Below are 19,757 nucleotides of genomic sequence, written 5' to 3' on the forward strand. Positions count from 1 at the left end.
ACTGTAGAGAGGGTGATCCAGAGAAAGGTAAACAGACAGTTAAGGGACCTGAGTCCATGCCCTATGAGCATGAAGATGAAGGAACAGGGTATCTTTATCTGGGAGCAAAGACTTGTAAGGTTGGGTTAACTGTTTTCAAGGGTGTGAGGGGTTGTCACATGAGTTTTGATTTATTCTGCTTGCCAACAGAAGGCAGAATGAACAATAAATGGTAAAAACTGCAAAGAGGAACTTTCAGATTTGAGGAAGGGAGGAATTTCCTAATGATTAAGAGTTATCCAGAAGTGCATGGGCCACCTAGAGTGGTCTGGGTTCTCCTTCAACAGAGGTCATCAGGAAGAGGCTAGAAAAACACTTATGAGGTACACTAGCACAGGGATTTACCCCCTGGGTATGAATTAGATTAACTGACCCTTCAGTTCCTTTTCAACTCTAAAATGCTTAATGTGTGTGTGTGTGTGTGTGTGTGTCTGTGTGTGTCTGTGTGTGTATGTCTGTGTATGTCTGTGTGTGTGTGAGAGACAGAGAGAGAGAGAGAGAGAGAGAGAGAGAGAGAGAGAGACAGACAGACAGACAGACAGACAGAGACAGAGACAGAGAGAGAGAGACAGACAGACAGAGACAGAGACAGAGACAGAGAGGGAGGGAGACAGACAGAGAGGCAAAGACAGAGAGAGACACAAAGAATGAGAAGAAAGAGAGGAAAGGAGAGAGACAGACAGAGAGGCAGAGACAGAAAACAAGGAGAGAGAGAGACAGACAGAAAGAGAGAGAGAGAGAGAGAGAGAGAGAGAGAGAGAGAGAGAGAGAGAGAGAGAGAGAGAGAGAGAGAGAGAGAGAGGGAGAGGGAGAGGGAGGGAAAGAGAGAGAAGGAGAGAGACAGAGACAGAAACAGATATGACGGAGTAAAATATAACAAATACTACAACCATGGTTTTGAAATGTTACAGATAATAAATTTATTACTTGGTTGATTTTTTGAGAGGTGGTATGAGTTTTATTTCCTAAAAATTTTTAATTTTGGTGTTTTATCTTTTATGATGTCTACTTCTTTTAAATCTCAAATGTATTTTTATATGATTGGTTGCAATAGTTCTTGGTCATTCTTTTTAAGTTCTTGATAATAATTAGGAGTTTACTTTATTTGCTTTCTATTCCAATTATCTGATTTTTTTCTTTTCAAATGATCTAATGGCTTATCAATTTTGTTATTCATAAAAAGCAGGTCTTTGCTTGCCAGTTCTATTAGTCTTTTTTTATTTTAACATGTTTCATTTCTCCTCCAATTTTCACATTTTCATTTTTTGTGCTTCACTTGGTATATTTATCTTGCTAACTTTCCTGGCATGTGGTGGGCATTTAACAAATATTTATTGATTGATTTCTAGGGTTATTGGATTTTTTTAAAATGCATGACTGATTAATTAAGCCTCTCTCAGGCTAATTTTCTCTCTAAGGATTGCTTTGGCTCTAATATATATTGTGTCATCGTAGTGTGATAAGAATGTGATTGGGTTTAGATGTTAAAGGATCGCTCTGCTGCAAATATGAATAACATGGAAATAGGTTTTGAACAATGATACATGTATAACCCAGTGGAACTGCTTATCAGCTTCGGGAGGGGAGAGGAGAGAGTGGAGTGGGGGATCATAAATCATGTAGCCATGAAAAAAATATTCTAAATAAAAACTAAAAACAAACAAACAACTCCCCTCCAGATATATATTGTGTCATGCTATACCACTGTTATTCTCTGGAAGGCATTATTTCTTGCTTCTAAGACTTTTTTCTTTGAACCAGTTTCTCTTTAAGATGTTAATGCTTAGTCTCCACTTACATTTGTTTTTTTGTTCATGTTTCCTTTATTAACTGTTATTCTTATTGTTATTAAATAAGCATTTACTTGTGTAATTATATATTTTGTATTATACAATTTATACAATACATGTAATTATATAAATTATATGACACAATTATAAAATGTATAATATATATGATATAATATATACTTATGTTATATAATCACATAAATATATACATGTAAAATATAATTATGTAAATATAAATATGTAAATTAAATGATGTATTTATTTCTGCTTTTCTACATTTACCTCTGCTTCCTTATGACTTGGAAAATAATTAGTTGTACTAAAGATACTATATAATGATTAAAAATATGCTCATTTGTAATATTCCTTGTCAGATTTCACTCAAGTTTCAAATTCAGATGCTTTTACAAGTAAATTCAACAAAATTCCTGAAATTCAGTTACATGATACTGAAACAATACATTAACAACACAGAAAAAGAGAAATATAGTTCAATATTGCTAATGTTTTGGAGAATGATGGATCTGGAGCTGTGATTTAATCTGTGTAGTGAGCCCCTCTATTGATGCTAATATGCAACTGTTTTGAAACTTCTCGAGAAGAGACTTCTCTAGGGCACTAGGACAGGAAGGGAAGTCTACAGCACCTTCTGTGGGCCAGGCACTATGCTCAGGATTTTTTTAAAACAAATATTATCTCCTTTGATCCTCGGAACAATCCCAGGAGGAGGGTGCCATGACTATTCCCATTTTAAGGGACTTCTCCAAAGTCATTCAGCCTGTAAGTATCTCGGGCCACCCATGAACCCTGGCCTTCCTGCCTCTGGGCCTGGCTCTATCCACAGTGACACGAGGGGCAGGTTAGCCAGAATTTGAACCCGCCGGTCCTGACAGAGGCCAGCTCTCTATCCGCTGTGTATTGCTTCATTTCATCCCTAATGAATATAGATAGCTATTTTTTAAGAAATGTTAACTAAAAGACTATAGCAGTATAGTAAAAAGGTATTCATTTTGGTAAAGTTAGATGAATATCAGGGATACAAGAAACTTTGACTGTCTATTCTGTGATCATCTTGATATAGCTTTACTTTTTGTCTAATTCTATAAGCGTCTCCAATCGGTAATTTGAATGGTATAGTACTAAATCTGCAGAGTATATTTTTAGCTTTTAGGCCTCAAATGGCCAACTCATTTTTAAGATGTAAGGACACCTGCAAGTCTTCTTTTCTGAAACAACACCAATATAGAAGACAGCTGGAGCAACAGAGGCTTTTGCACCAAAATTCTGGCTATGATCCCTCTAACACCTTAGCAATTTGGCCATTTCACAAAATCCAGGAGTGAAGATAAGATGCATTTATAAGGCTGACTTAGAACTTTCCTTATCTCTTTCTTACAAAGTTAGTCCTTCTGATGCTGAGTAAAAAAGTCAAGAATAAAATTACAGTTGGGAGCTGGCTGGGTTTTTGCTAGTCAGTTATCATGGTAGAGTTAAATAAAAGAATAATCTAATTATTAGATTGTAGATCTATATGTATGTAGTTATTAGATTATAGATTTTTATAGAGATACTATTATCTATTCTAATGGAGGGAGCAGTGGTAAAATACTTTTAGACAGTGGATAGTCTAAATTAACATCTATTTAACTTTATAAAACAAGATTCCTACACCATCCCCACCAGGTTTCACTACCTTATGTTTTTTGGTGAGTTGTAAAATTATTTTGCATTCCTTGGATATACCCACTCACGGATAATTAAGAATTAATTAGCAAACAAACCATCCTTGTCCCCAGGTCCTATTTGGCTCAACTCATCTTTGCAACTCTTTCCATAACAGACAGGAAAGAGCTAAGTCACCTGTGTTTGCCCAGGTATGTGGATGCTTCTTATATAACAGACACAACTTGGAAGGTCAGTCTCCTCCTCATACCACAGAAGGAAGGGAGAGGAAATATTCTGCAAGGTGTGCCATTCTTTGTCTGTCTGAAGTAATTAGAGAAAATGTTACAAAGTGAGTAGATTTCTCAACTTCTTGAACCTCAGAGTATTTCAAACCTAAGGGTCAGACTGATCTCTTCAATTACTCCCTCTCCCACCAATTCCACCAAGAAACTCTTCAATTCTATTTAACAAACATTTAATAAAAACCTATAATGTGCCATAAGGTGGCACACTGAAGTCAGAAAGACTCATTTTCCTTAGTTCAAATCTGACCTCAAACAGTAGCTATGGGACTATGGGCTAGTCACTTCACCCTGTTTGACTCAGTTTCCTCATCTGTAAAATGAGCTGGAGAAGGAAATGGCAAACCACTCCAGGATCTCTGCCAAGAAAACCCCAAAATGGGGTCATGAAGAGTTAGGCACAATGGACATGACATAACAACAACAAAAATGCATTTACAAGGCACTGGGCTAGGTGAGGAAAAGGTGTAAATGTAATTAAGACATAGTTCCTGCCATCTCTGAACTTACAGTCTCGTAGGGGACTAACACATGCACAAATAATGGTTATTTTTTTTTCAAAAAGGTCACAAGAAATACAAAATGGCATGTAAAGTCTGAGGAGGATAATATTGGAGGGGAGGAGGAAGATCAGGTAAGGTTCCTGTTGAAGAAGATGCTTTGATTTGGATATGGTAAGGTTCAGAAGACAGATGGGCCTTCCCAATAAGATCAGGAGTAAAACAAGGATGCCCATTATTGTCAATATTATTTAACATAGTATTAGAAATGCTAGCAGTAGCAATGACAAGAAAAAAGAAATTGAAGAAATCAAAATAGGCCAAAAAGTAATAAAACTATATCTTTTTGCAGATGATATGATGGCCAATATCAAAAATTCTAGAGATTCAACTTTAAAAGTTGGCTGAAACTATCAATAATTTTAGCAAACTAGCAGGATATAAAATAAATCATCAGCATGATTGATATATCGCCAACACAGTCTTGTAAGAAGAGATGGAAAAGAGATACCCCACTTAAAATAATTATAGATGGAACAAATACTGGTAGTATGCCAAAACAAACCCAGGAACTACACTAGCATAATTCTAAAACTCTTTACACAGATAAAGTCAGATTTAGCTAATTGGAGAAATATTAATTGTTCATGGGTGGGCAGAGCTAGTATAATTAAAATGACAATTCTACCTAAACTAATTGACTTATTCGATGCCATTCTAATTAAAACACCAAAAATTATTTTATTGACCTAGAAAAAATAACAAAATTCATCTGGAATAGCAAAAGATCGAGAACATCAAATGAATTAATTGAAAAATGTAAAGGAAAGAGGTCTAGCAGTATCAGATTTTAAATTGTATTATAAAGCAGTAATTTTCAAATTTATCTGGTACTGGCTAAGAAATAAAAAGGTAGATCAGTGGAACAGAGTAAACACACTACAAATAGTAATAAAAGATTATGGTAAGAGTATTTGATAGAAGTATTGCTCTAAGCTTTTAAGATTACTATTTGGTAAAAACTACTAGGACAAATGGAAAGTAGTTTGGCAGAGAGTAGCCCAGTATCTTTTACCATTTACTAAAATAAGATCAAAATTGATACATGGCTTAGATATAAAAAGAGATATAAACATATTAGAAGAACAGGAAATATACTACCTTTCAGCTTTGTGGATAGGAGAGGAATTTATGATTAAATCAGAGACAGAGAGCAATTTGAGACAGAGAGCATTTTGAGATATAAAAGAGGCAATTTTTATTATTTGAACAATAAATTTGATGGGTAAAAATGGGTAACATTAAATTTAAAAGTTCCTGTACAAATAAAATGAATGTAGTCAAGATTAGAAGGAATATAGAAAATCGAGGTTGGGGTGGGGATTTATAGACAGTTTCTCAGATAGAGGTCTTCTACCTAAAATATAGAGAGAGAACTCTGTCATATTTGTACGAATTAGAGTCATTCCCCAATTGATAAATGGGCAAAAGATATGAACATGCAGTTTTTGAATGAAGAAATCAAAGTCATATGTAGCTATATAAAAATGCTCTAACTCACTGATTAGAGAAATGCAAATCAAAACAATTCTGAGATATCATCTCACACATGTCATATTAGCTAAAATAATAAAATAGCAAAATGACAAATGGAGGGGATGTGGGAAAATGGAAACACTAATTTACTGCTGGTGGAACTTGAATTGATTCAAACATTTTGGAGAGTAATTCAGAATTATGCCCAAAGTAAAACTGCAGGAGATCAGGGGAAAAGGAAAAGAACTTATATGTTCCAAGATATACATATAGCAGCTTTCTTTGTGGTGGCAAAGAACTGGGAATTGAAGGAATGCCCATCAATTGGGGAATGGCTGGACAAACTGTATTATATGATTGTGATGGAATACTACTGTATCATAAGAAACAATGAACAGGTTAATTGGAAAAAAAAAACTTGGAAAGATCTTCATGAAGTAATGAAGACTGAACTAAGTAGAACCAAAGGAACATTATATACAACTCCAGAATTAGTATTTAAAGAATAACTTGTGAATGTTCATCACCTCCAGAGAGTGAACTGAAAAATGGAAACCTGAAAAACACAGGAGCCCACTTCAGACCTCTTGCTTGATTTAATTGGCATCTATAAACATTAATTAAGCACTCATTAAATGCAAGATTCTAACCACTGAAAAAGAAAGAATGGAAATTCAAATTATACAATCATAGAATTTTGGAACTAAAGATATCTTAGAATTTACCTTGTCAAACGAGGCCAATTTTAAAGACAAAACTGAGGCTCTAAGAGATTCATTGGCTATTTCCAAGGGTACATACAGAGCTCATGAAGTGGCAAAGCTGGAGCTGGTTCTCTGGACTCTAAGTACTAGACCTCTTCCATGATATGTTAAGATGGCATGAGGGGGAGAGAAAAGGTAAGAAATGGGAATTCAAAAATATTACCTGATGAATAGAGCTCACCTCATTGAAGACATATTGAATTGAATGAGAGATTATAAGCAATCTCATTATGGTTATTATGCAACTTCTCAAGTAATAGCAATATTTTCAGATTAGAGAGGAGGGGGGGAGAAGGGAGGGAGAAAGAGAGTAGTTCTCTGCTTCTACTGAACATATTTTAAAATGACTTTCAAAAGTCATTTTTAAAATGACTTTGAAGGGAGATTTTGGTACGATTGTAGTTAGCAGGGAAAAAGCAAACCAACACGGGAAAGAGTGCAGATTATATATATATATATATATATATATATATATATATATATATGTGTGTGTGTGTGTGTGTGTGTGTGTGTGTGTATATGTATGTATGTAATGTATGTATGTATATAAGTAGAGATTATGGTGGGGGACAATCTTCTGGAGATGCTCAAGCATTCCCATAAAGGGAGTTGGGCTTGGCAAAGAGAAGGGCCATATCTTCATCAGTGACTAGGGTGAAAGAAGAGAGTGAATAATGTTTTGTCTAGTGAGAAGAAAAGGAGAAGAGGGAACTCTCAAAAAATGGCTTTGATTTTTCAGAACTGAAAGGATCTCATGCATGAAGAGCTAATTATTGTCATTCTCAAATGGTGTTACTAATATTCAGAATATGAATACAATGGAATACTATTATAAGAAATAAGAGATGATGAAAGGGACAGTTTCAGAGAAACTTAGGAAAATATTTATGAATTGATACAAATTGAAGTGAGTAGAACCAGGGGAACAATTTATAGAACAATACCAACATTATAAACATGAACAGCTTTGATGGAATTAAAGATTGATCAATGCAATGAACTCAATATGTAAAATAAGATACATATTTTTGAACACAGCCAATGTGGGAATTTGTTTTGCCTATTTAACCACATTTAGAGCAAAGTCCTACTATTTATACATTATATAAACATTTAGTTTGGCTTTATTTTCTTTCTCAATAGGGAAGGGGATATAAGAGCAAGAGAAAGCAAATGCTTGTTAATTTTTAAAATTATTTTAAAATTATATCAATAGCAATTATAAAATTTAGGTTGCTCCTAAAGGACTGAAGTTTACCAATAGCTAAAATGGCAATTAACTAGAACATGAACATCATCAAAAGTGTGAATATGTGTGTATGTGAAAGATGATCAAAGTTCAATGGCTCTTTCATTTTAAATTTATGCACAACAGTATTAAAGTGTAAGAGAACTATAAAAGCTAACCGAAATTCTAGCTTACAATTTGTTTAGGGACTGAATGTAAACATAATATGAAAACATTCACTTTTTGATGAAGGTAAATGTAACTTTTACATAGCACCTGTCAAAGTACCTGGCAGACAGTAGGTATTTAATATATGCTTACTGATTGATTTGTTCAGTTGTTACAGCTTTTCTTTTTATGAACTATTATAAGTGATTTCCTCACTTTCCTCCTTTTTATTAGCTGGCCAAAGAGAACTGGGCCTTCCCTAATAAGGAAATATAGAAAGTATTAGTAGGGAATAGTCATGGAGGAGTACAGCCCCAGTTAAGGCTTAGTAGCTCATACCAATTGCCTCATTTCTGTTCAGTTTCTGCTCAGGTCTTGGACAAGGAAAAGAAGAAAGGCTAGAGCAGAAGGAAGCACACTTGAAGAAAGATAAAAACGGTTTCAGATAAAAGTGAGATTATGAATGAAGTAAACCCAAAAGGATGGTACCATGACTATATGCCAGAGGAGGTAGGATTAGACTTCAGCATCTTAGCCACTGGGCATGCTGGATTGGGATTGTATGGATCATCTATTATCTGAATTGTTCATTTTAATTTGAGTGGAACATAACTCTACCATCTGTCTTCCAGATGTCTGGTGAATCCTTTTACCAGGAATAAAAGGATAGTAATGTATGTAGAGTCAATTACTGTTGTTTCCTCTAAGACCAAAGAAAAGAAACAGGATCCAAAAGCTCAAGCTGACTTGACATTTTAGCATCCTCTACTTTAGCAATTCTTGATCATAAATGATCAAAGATGTCAAGAACTGGATGTTATTTACATCACAAGCCCATTATTTTACTCTCTGTCTTCAAGGTAAATGACCTTTTACTAAGGTTGAGATAAAAGGACCCTGCTTAATCTGTGTGAGCCTGGAGAAGAAAATGTAAACACATTTTAGAGAATCTGATCATAAGACCTGCTAGTACATTTCTGAAAATTATCTTCACAACATTTCTACTAACTTTTCTCACACAAGAACAATAATGCATCTGATAAAAATAAATTACCAAAAAGCTTACATGGACATATATGTTCATACATGTACATATGGATATAAACATATATTTATAAATGTATAGAAAAAGAAAGCACATTTCCAGAGTATTATCTCTTTCAGGCCTGGTCTAATTCTTTGCTTGACTCTAGCTAATTCATACAGGTTCTAGTGTATTATAACTTTTTAAAACCAAAAACAAAACTTCACTTTGGAGAGAAACAAAGCATTCAATATAATGTACATATTACAGTTAAAGAAGAGATTTCCCCCTCCCCCAAAATGGTGTGTTATATGGGAAAAAGGAAAAGTAACCAACTTTTACATCTCATTCACCAGGTGGACATGATGGTAACAATCTTACCTGATTTGCCCACACCAGCTCTACCAAACACTGCCAGCTTAACTTCTGCACTCTTAGCCATACTGTATTAGGGCAGGTAATGTACTTTTCTTAGAAGAAAGCAACTGCAAAAATCAGTTTGTCTCTTGTCTTTAGCTTGTCATGGCAAATCTCTGCACGTCCTGGGATCCCTAAACAAAAGAGACATCATTAAAGGGGAAGGGAGAGCCAATTTAAAGAAGGATATGCTTCTTAGCAGTAATTGGCTTCTGTATTAGATCCTGTGTGTGCCTATTAAATACATAATATACTCTCACACTGAGAGCATCAGCTGAGAACACTTTCAAGGCATTACTTTTGGGCTGCATGATGTACCTTGTTGGCAATGGAGATGGACATCCTTAGTGCCACACAAATTCACTGTTCATTTTACCCTTTAATTTTCTCTAAATTCCTACTGTTTCCCCCCTTTTTCTTTAAAGTAACACTCTAAGGGGCTATGAAGAGCTGAGTTCAAAGCCAGTTTCATAAACTTTCTAGCTGTCACTTAACCTGGGCAAGTCACTTAACTTCCGATTGTCTGACATTCTTTTCCTCTGTGGTGGTTCTTTAGGCAGCCAGCTATGGACAAAGATTACTTGCCTGATGTGTATGGAAGGACTAGAATTAGCACTTAAGCCCACATAGTTCTATTTGTCCCATTAAGACATTTCCCACATTTTATTGAAACTGCTCTATCCAGAGTTAACTTAATCAACAAATCTAATGGTTATTTCATAGTCCTGATTCTTCTACAGCTTTTAACAATGTTCATCATGTTCCCCTCTAGCTGCCTGGTCCTCCTACTACCTGGGTGCTCCTTCTCAGTCTCCTTTGCTGGATCTTTTTGAGGCTGTGCCCACTAGTCCTAGAGGTCCCCCAGGGGTCTCTCCTGCCCCCTCTTTTCTCTTTCCTCTGTTAAAGAGATTTTCTTAATCTCTCCCTCTGTCTCTTTAAGAAGCTAGAGAGCAGGATTTCTAAGTAGATCAGAACTGACAGGAGTCAGTGAGCCAGAGCTGAAGATTCTGTTACCAGGGAGACCAGGACTGAGGAGAGGAAGTAGTCACCTTCTGACAGGAAGTTAGTGGGGACATTTGGTCAGAGAAGAGATAAAAGAAGCAGCTGCTGAGGGAAGGTTTTTTGTTTTGTTTTGTTTTGTTTTGTTTTGCCTCTGGGATCTCTAGAACATAGGAGGTCTGTCTCTGAGGCAAGGATCTGCTGGCAGTTGGCTACTGATAGTTGGGCTGCTATAGAAAACTAATTGAAGGAGTGAGTGAGTGGTGGCTGTCTATTATTTAGGGAGTGAGGTAGTTAGTGAATCATTTATAGATAAAGTAGAGTAGATTAGACCTGGTGTGCCAGGCAGAAGAACCTGTCAGAAGAACTGAGAAGACAGTTATAGTTTAGGAAAATTTAGGTAGTATTAGGAATTTTAGGGATATTTATAGGGTATCAAGATTTATAATCTCTTTCCTCTTTTCTGTCTTTCTATCTGTACTTTCTTAAATTAAAGTTTCTGTTAAACTGCTCTCCTCACTTTGTCGAACTCCTTAATTTACCCTTACACCTCTATAGTTTCATATGACAATCTTATCAGCTTCCGTCGCTTCTATGAGCAACTCTAGGCATATGATTCCCAAATCTATAATCCAGCCCTCTCTCCTTCACTTCAGCCTCACACCACCCGCTTGCTTTATAGGCATCTCATATTGGATGTCTCAGAGACATCTTGAAACTCGACATACTCAAAACAGAATTATCTTTCTCCTCAAATCTTCCCCTACTCTATGCTTTTTTATTACTGTTGAGGGTACCATGGTCAGCATCATCCCAATCTCATGTATCCAATATATTCCCCAGCCTTGTAATAGCATTTCTCATACATGTGTGCCCTCAATTCACATTCCACCATCATCACCACCAGCTCACCCCTAGTTGGCCAACTGGGAGTGGCAGTTGGATCTTGTGACTAGCACTTCCTTCCTGCCAGGGGAAGACTGGGGTCCTGGTGTTGGAGGAGAGAGGAGCTTGTTCAGCCCAGTCTGGAGTGGCATGCTTTTCTTGGTTCAGCCCAAAGACACAGGTTTCTAAAGGTTAGAATTGTTCTTGTTTGCTTTCTGTGTACTGCTAAGATTCTGAATTAGAACAACGAGAGTAGACAGGAGTGGGACAAACTCTCCGCCAGCCTCTGGGGCCTGGCCTCAGGTCTGAAACTGAGAAAACCTCCAATCCGAACTAGTTATTAAACTTTATGTTATTTGAATTCGCAGTCAGATAAGTGGACTATCATTTCTGGTCATAGAGGGAACTGAACTTCAGCTCAATCATTCCAGGACAAATAGTCCTTATTGGACCCCTGCTGTTTCCTCTCAGCAGGGGGCATCTCCCTCCCTTGCATCACCAAGCAGTGTTTCCTCTCTCCCCTTAACTCCTCCTTACCCTCATACAAACCTCCCTTATTATCCCCCATTTTTCCAATCCTATTTCCTTTCCCAATAAATATTATACCTGGAATGCTTTCCCTTCTGCCTCCTGGCTTCTTTAAAGACAGTTAAAATCCCATCCTCTAGAGATTCCCATTCCCCTGTTCTTACCCCATATCCCACCCTGATAGTGTCTTTCCTTACCTATTATTATTGGAGTTTTTTTTTTAATATAATGTCTCCCTCATTAGAATATAAGCTCCTTGAGAACAGGGTGTGCATTTCCTTCCTGAATTGAAGAGTTCACTTCTAGAGGCAGTCTATTCCATTGGTGGACAACTCAATTTAAAAAAAAAAGAATATCCTTATATTGAGCTAAAATCTTTCTGGGCTATCCACTCAATGGTCGTAGTTCTATTGTCAAGAAACTAATTAAGTTTACTCCCATCTTTCACATGAAAATCCTCCATACTTCTTAGAACAACTGTATCTTCCACCTTCTCAATAAAGCAAGACAATTTAGTATTGGAAATATAGTTATCCCAGAAGCCAGAAGACCTGGGTTCAAGCCCCACTTTCAACAAATACCAGCGGTGTCACTCTGGGCAAATTACTTGACCTCTCGGAGTTCTAGTCAACATTATTTGATTATAAGTTGCAGAAAAATATGCTCAATTGGTAAAGAACATCTATTTACCTGAGAATTCCCTACAATAATGGAATTCTAAGTACATTCTTTTATATGTATAATATGTAATATTATATCTGTCTATCTATCTTTTTTCTTTTATAGTCTAAGCCTCACCAGTTTCTTCAGCTAGTCTTCCTATGAAACAATGACTACATTCCTTCACTACCATGAATGTTCTCTGGATACCCACTAGTTTATTAGAGTCTTTTGTCTCTTACAGTGTTGGTCCAGAACACAGTAATATTCAAGAATACTGTAGGTAAAAGGCAAGGAGTCTATAATTTCCTTTGATCTAAACAGTCCTTTATTTATTCATTTGTTCCCAACAGTCTTGTTACCAACTTGGTTTACCTTAATTTGTACAATCAGGACAGGAGCTAGACCTGTGATTTCATTTCAGTGAACTCCTAGATGAGTAAACTCCCTTAGTAAACTCTGAGCAAATCCAATTTAGCATCTTCTCAGCAACTATATAGTTTTATGGATCTTCCTAAGACAATGGAGAGGTTAAGTATTGAATGGCCAGTATGAGTCAAAGGCAGGACATGTCCCCAGGTTTTCTTGGCTCCTAGATTAGTCCCTCTCTACTATCCCACACTGCTTTTCTTCAATTTTATCTTTTCACATAAACTATTTTAGTCAAGGTAAAGCTACCGCAATCTTTTTTTAAAAACCCATAAATGCAGGACTTGATGTTTTCCTGCTTTCTTGTCAATATCTTTTAAAATCTTCATTCAATCATTCAACCTAGGAGCTAGTCTTCTGACTCTGTGGTGGCATTTGGGGTTTTCTTCACAAAGATACTGGAGAGATTTGCCATTTCCTTCTCCAACTGATTTGACAGATGAGGGGACTGAGGCAAGCAGGATTAAATGACTTGCCCAAGATTACAAAGCTAGTAAGTGTCTGAGGCCAGATTTGAACTCAAGAAGAAGAGACTTCCTGACTTCAGGCTTGGTGCTCTCTCAATTATAACACCCAGCTGCTCCTTACTTTGATCAGTAAAATGATTTCTTAAAGAAGAAAAATATCTTTAACAAAAGTGAAAAATCTCTTGAAAAAAATTTTGTAATGGCCACGATATACTGGAATTTCTTTGTTTTTGTTGTGCTATATAAACTTTTATATATACACATACACATAAATGCTCGACTGTACTACTGCATATACTTCAATAAAATCTCTACTTGGAGGTTTTCAGTCATGCACTTACCACTTTCTAAATATAAGACCAAAAGGTCCATATTAGCACTGGCTAATATGTTTATAACATCCTCTAATCATGAAAAGTTGCCTTAACAATTAAAAACAAAACCAAAACTTTCAAGAAACACTTTTAACATCTTCTCTTTGTCTAATTCCATATCTTTGCTAAAAATGAAAGGTTCTCTTTTTATCCTTTCTTAAGGAAGGTTACAAAAAGGGTCTTATCCATTATGAATCACAGATTTAGGACTGTACTTTTAGAGGTCATCTAGTCCAAGCCTTTCTTTTCACAAATGAGTAAATGGAAGCCCAAGGTCAACCAAGGAGTAAATTAGTAAAACCTGGATTCAAACCTCCAAGTCCAGGGTTCTTCCACTTTGCTGTGGAACTGCTGGTTCCATGTTTCCCCAGTAAAAGTTATGTAAAATGTATTTCAATCATATATTTAACAAATGAGATTATTTGCTTGAAAAATCAATCTGAAACATAAAATATACAAATGTTGCATATACTAATGGTCAAAATTTCACACAAAGTTTCCATTTTTTAAGACTATTTGTCTAGTTTAAATTTCATGAACATAATCCTTTAATCTTCCTTTCCCACAGTATTTGGAAAGCCAAATATTTCAATAACATCTATCTAGCCCCAGTGACAGGAATTTCACAGAAGAATGAGACTATTTCTCTCCATTTATTACCTCATGAAGTTACAGCTGGATATTGTCAAGTTCATGCCATGTTCCAAGAAATAACTTATGGGGGAGACATAAAACTGACTGACAGTGGCTCTTCAAAATTTTATTTCTCGCAATAAGATTAGACGTCTCACATTTGGCAGTCAAATGACAAACATAGATGTAATTTCTGTTTTAATAATCTCTATTTTAAGTTATTTGGTTCCAAGTTTCTGATGTTTAAAACAAACCATACTGGAAGAACTGCCATAAAAATACTGATCTAAGAAAACTGGTTCACTCTAAGCTTCAATTTCAGAAGCGTGCTGACTGATCCAACGGGACTGCAAAGCACTTTAAAAAAAAATGTGGAAATTTGTTATTTAGAGGATCATAGGACTTAGTGCAGGGAGGGAACTCAATGAGATAAATATGTAATAAGCACCTCCTGAGTGCAAGGTACTACTGTGCTAGGAACTAGGGATGCAAAGATGAAATAAGACTGCTCCTGCCCATTACAATATTCTGAATACCTGCCACTAATATTTCTCTAAGGGTAAATTCGTACCAAGAATATTCAGTATGGATGGTCTGGACTGCTTTAGACTCTGAAATTAAGTCTTCTGGCCTCACTATTATTACCCTCACTCTTTCAATTGCTATTAATCCTTCCACACAGTTCGCCAAGCATCTCCCTATAGCCATAGGCATTTTGATCCCAGTTGCTGCAGTCGGGTTATAACTAGGCGTGCAACAGGTAATGCGCGAAGCTCAAAAATGCAGGCCCCCGTGGATGCCTCCTGCGTCCACTGACTCCCTGGCCAGGGGCGCAAATGCCGCAGCATTGCCCTGGAAGGTCAGCTCTGCCCTGACCCGGCGGTGACGGGACCTCGCCAGCCCTAGGAGCCTTCCCCAGCTTGGGGTGCAACGCGCGGGGCGCGAGGGACGCTGGGGGCAAGTGCGGGACACTCACCTCTGTCCCTGGTCAAGTTCAGGTCTGGGAGGAGGGTCTCTCTTCCGGTCTTCTCCCAGCTCTCACAGAGCCCTCCGCGCACTCGTAGGTGCCCGCAAGGATCAGGCTAAGGGGCTAAGCTACAATTGCAAGAGCAGAGGTGGCAGGAGCTGCAGCCATGGCGAGGAGGGAGGGACCTTTTGTGAGCTCTCTTAGCCCAGCACCACAGCGACTGCCGCAGGATGCCCGGGGGCTGCGCCGACTCGGGGAAGCTTTGCTCTGCTCTGCTCTGCAAGCCATCTCTGAGCTGCGGAACGGCACAGCGGCGCCCCCTGGCGTGGGTCCGCGGCGTTGCGCTCTATGCGCAGCTATCTCTATAGGGGCCAGAAGACTAGACAGCCCAATGGAGCCTGGAAAAGGACCTTCTTCTTGATTTACTGCCATCGCCTTTGGATGAAGATCAGAGATGTACAATGCAAATGACTTCCCAAGTCAAGACACCTAGCATTTACTGTATCAAGTGCCCACTAGATACTAGGTGCTATGCCAAGCTCCTCTGGTAATTAAAATAGTAAAAATAAATAAGTAAAATAAAATAAAATAAAATTGATGATGATAGCTAACAAAAGTTATATACCTTATCTATAACTATACCTATATGTGTATTTGTGTGTATGTATGTATGTATGTATGTATGCATATATATATATATATATATATACAGAGACAGAGAGAAACAGACAGAAAGACAGAGGCAGAGAGACAGAGAGACACACACAGAAAGACAGACAGACAGACAGACAGACAGAGAGAGTTGTGTGCCAGATACTATAGTATTTTCAATTATTATTTTATTTGATCCTCACATCCCTGGGAGGTAGGCACTATTATTATCCCTTTTTTAGAGATGAGGAAACCCAGGCAAACATTAACTGACCTGCCCAGGGTCATAGCACCTCTCTAAAGTCAGATTTGCAAAAAAATAAAAATTAAATGAAAATAAAGTCAGATTTGCCCTCAGGTCTTCCTGACTCCAGGACTTCCAGTCACCAAAGAAAAGCAAAAATACAGATTTCACAGTCTAATGAAGGCAGTATCTTTGTTGGGACAAAGTCATTGTCAATTTTCCCTTTGATTTCTAGCAAGAGGGTGGGAAGGGGATTTCTTTCCCATGCACTTTCCTAGAAAGCAGCAATAGGAACTACGAATATGGCTTACTAGGGTGAGCCTGATACTTAGTTGTCTTTTCTTCTTTGTGCTTTTTTTTCCCCTAAGTAGATATCAGTGAATATTGATCTTGAGAAATATACTTTTCCAGCCTCATCAGCTACTTTGAGTCTGAGGGCATCAGGAGTCATTAAGTCAAGTGCTAGATGCCCATTTGGAAGTGCTCCCTGAAACTACCCCTTCTCAGAAGAGAAAACACTATTTCTAGGAAGAATAACCCATTCCTGACTGACCAGGATTTAGACCTTGAGTTGCTGCTCATACAGTACAGATTCAAGGCGAATGTGAAATACCTATTCAACTGGTTCACAGATACCTGATATTTACTATTTTGTATGTTGAGAAACTTTTCAAGAAAGAACCTTGCTAATGTCTTCTGGAGAGACTCTTTAGCCAAACCTAAGATTTATTTAAGATATTTTCCCCAAGAATTCTACTTCAGGGGGTCATTTAGAAAACAGATTTTTATTCACCTTTTTTCCTCAATACTTCAGAAAGTCATTCATTATTCCACAGCCACCTCAGCAAGTGGCAACTTGGGAAGTTTCTATTTTCTGTCTCCAAAGATCTTCAGTCAGCACATGGATAAATTGTGGTTTGAGGAGAGGATGAAACTTTAGGATCAAGAGAGATCAAGGGAAAGGGGGGAAAATCATAAAGATCAAGTTGTAAAAATTGAGGAAGAGTGGTGACTACTTTTCTTGGTTTAAAAATTAATTTTTCTATATAAAAACCATTTCTATATCTTCATATTTACATGGTTTATGGCAGTTGCCAGTATTAAAGAGACTGTTCCAAAGAGTTGCATATTCAGTTATACTTGGTGAAGGAAAATTAGAAAAGGAAAATAACCAGTTGAACTGTAAGAAGAATAGCTAAGAATAGAAATCTGAACCTAAAGATGGTGAAAGTGGAAAGGGCTCCTCCATTAGTGATATATTTTTCCCTGGTATAAATTGTTTGGGATTGAGTATTCTTTGAATGTTTAAATAACGCAAGAATAGATTGTGGTAGTGCTGTGTCATGGATACACCCTGGCAGCTAGAGCATTCTTGCCTGGAGCAATAAAATGATGCTACAGGGGCAGAATTTTGACTGTTTAAATTTAAATTTTATTTTGTCCCAATAGTACTTTCTTCTCTCATAACTAAAATCAACAGCCTTTCTAGGACTTGTGAAATGGCCTTATGAATATACTTTGTTACTTATGCATTACATTATGACCTATTGAAAATACTTCCTTTATATGTAACATTGATTTTCTGAATATTGCTTGCCTTTTATAATTGAGTATTTACAGTTTTTGCAGTCTTCATTTGCATAGTTCTGGGTGTATTGCTGTTTAATTATATCATAATATATTACTCAGGACATTTGTGCATTTTTTTAACTGTTTTTACTTGTTATTTGACCCTGCATTTTTAGTGGTTTGCTTTAGTCTCATTGTTTTGCTGAATTCAAATTTAAGTAAAATTTGAACAAATTGGAGGTCAGAACTCTAGAAAAGAAGAATGGAGTGATGACATTAGAAACATGAAGAGGCCTGTTAATTGTAGGTATAAAAACAAAGATATTGAAAAACTTTGAGAAGAGCATAAAGCAATTTGAATCAACACACAATAGTCAATAACAAGTTCAGGTCATATGATAAGCAAGAGGGTAGAGCCATCAATAGCTTTCCACAAACCTTTTCAAATTGAACACATATGCAAGTACAATAAAAATGTAACAAATATAAAGTAACTGAAGCTGAATCCAGAAGACAAGACAAAATACACCAAATCAGAAAATAGCTCGTCAGAGGTATAATATCCAAGAATTTAAATATGCAAATTTTCATTACACACTCATTCATTTATTAGTTTATGTTGGACACAAGCACTACAACCAACCTCATTGACTTCAACATTCCGTCATGGGGATTCAGTTATTCAGTGGCAGGGATTCAATCAGATTTACCCCGGGGACTCCACAAGAAGGAGGTTACACTGATTTTGCCCAGTCACATGAAGAAAAGGAAGAGAGCATTTATTTTTAATCAAAGAAGCAAGCAAAATGTATTTATTAAGTTTGAGATCCCTAGAAACATTTACAACCAGGCACTGAGAATATTTAGAAACTAAGTCATTCTCTTCCCCCAGGAGCTTGTATCCTCGGAAGAGTAGACAACATATCCAGAACAAATACAAAATAACAACAAGTTTGGGGGGTATGGATTAGCAGATGGGGCATGGAGAAAGGCATCGTGTAGGAAGTGGTCTTTGAACTGAGCTTCGAAGGAAACTAAGGATTCTAAAATACAGAAATGAGGCGGGAATGCATTTCAGACATAAGGAACAGCCTGTGCCAAGACCATCAAGAAGGCCATAGAGTTCCTGAAAAATAACAACATATCTTAAGGTTGGGATAGAAGTTAGAGCCAGGCTGTGAAGGACTTAATGCATGATGGGATATCTTGTATATGGTACTATCCATCTAGTAAGGAGCCATTTGAGTCTATTTAGTAAGATGGGGAGAGGGAGTTATGGGGGAGAGGGTGACATGGACAGACTTGTGCTTTAGGAATATTACTTTGGCCACTAAGGGGAGGAGAGACTGGGAAGGTCAAGAACTGATAAAGAAAGGCTAATTGGGAACAATTAGAACCAATAATTTCAATAATCCAAGCAAGAGGTAGTGAGGGTCTGAACTAGAATGGTTGGGATTTAAGTGGAGAGAGGAGGAGTGGTGAAAGAGGTGCTGTGGAGGTAGAATCAGTAAGTTCTGGCCACTGGTTAGATACATGGAAAATGAGCAGGAACAAGGAATCAAGACGAGGACAGAAATCTGGGTGACCTGAAGTATGATGGTGCCTGTGGGAGAAAGAGTTGTTTGGAAGAGGGTTTTAGGGAAAGACATAATGGAAGTTGTTATGGACATGTATTTTAGATGTTGAGGAGTATTCAGGCATTTGTTGTCTTGGGAAATATGGGTGAGAGTTATGTCTGGTCATCACCTGCATAAAATTGATAATTGAATCCATGAAAGTGATGAGATGAGATGAGAGAGAGAGAGAGAGAGAGAGAGAGAGAGAGAGAGAGAGAGAGAGAGAGAGAGAGAGAGAGAGAGAAGAGGGCCCAGGACAGAAACTTGGGGTACATTCACAGTTAGAAACAACCTTATTTGAT

The 19,757-nt window shown here is 37.2% G+C and overlaps 1 protein-coding gene across 2 annotated transcripts in view; it reads right to left on the reverse strand.

Annotated features, from left to right (window-relative positions):
• Positions 1–15,672, reverse strand: part of RERG (RAS like estrogen regulated growth inhibitor) — a 123,865-nt gene extending 108,193 nt beyond the window's left edge. The window contains exons 1-2 of one of the 2 annotated variants that reach the window (XM_007503606.2): positions 15,385–15,672; positions 9,398–9,567 (exon numbers count right to left, since the gene is read on the reverse strand). In XM_007503606.2, coding sequence (XP_007503668.1) covers positions 9,398–9,458 — 61 coding nt within the window. In that variant the 5' untranslated portion in view covers positions 9,459–9,567; positions 15,385–15,672. Of the gene's footprint in view, positions 1–9,397; positions 9,568–10,225; positions 10,422–15,384 lie in introns of those variants that run through there. The other variant, XM_056799293.1, reaches the window with a different exon arrangement.
• Between the last annotated feature and the right edge of the window lie 4,085 nt (positions 15,673–19,757).

Source organism: Monodelphis domestica, chromosome 5 (assembly GCF_027887165.1).
Source record: "Monodelphis domestica isolate mMonDom1 chromosome 5, mMonDom1.pri, whole genome shotgun sequence".
NCBI lineage: Eukaryota > Metazoa > Chordata > Mammalia > Didelphimorphia > Didelphidae > Monodelphis > Monodelphis domestica.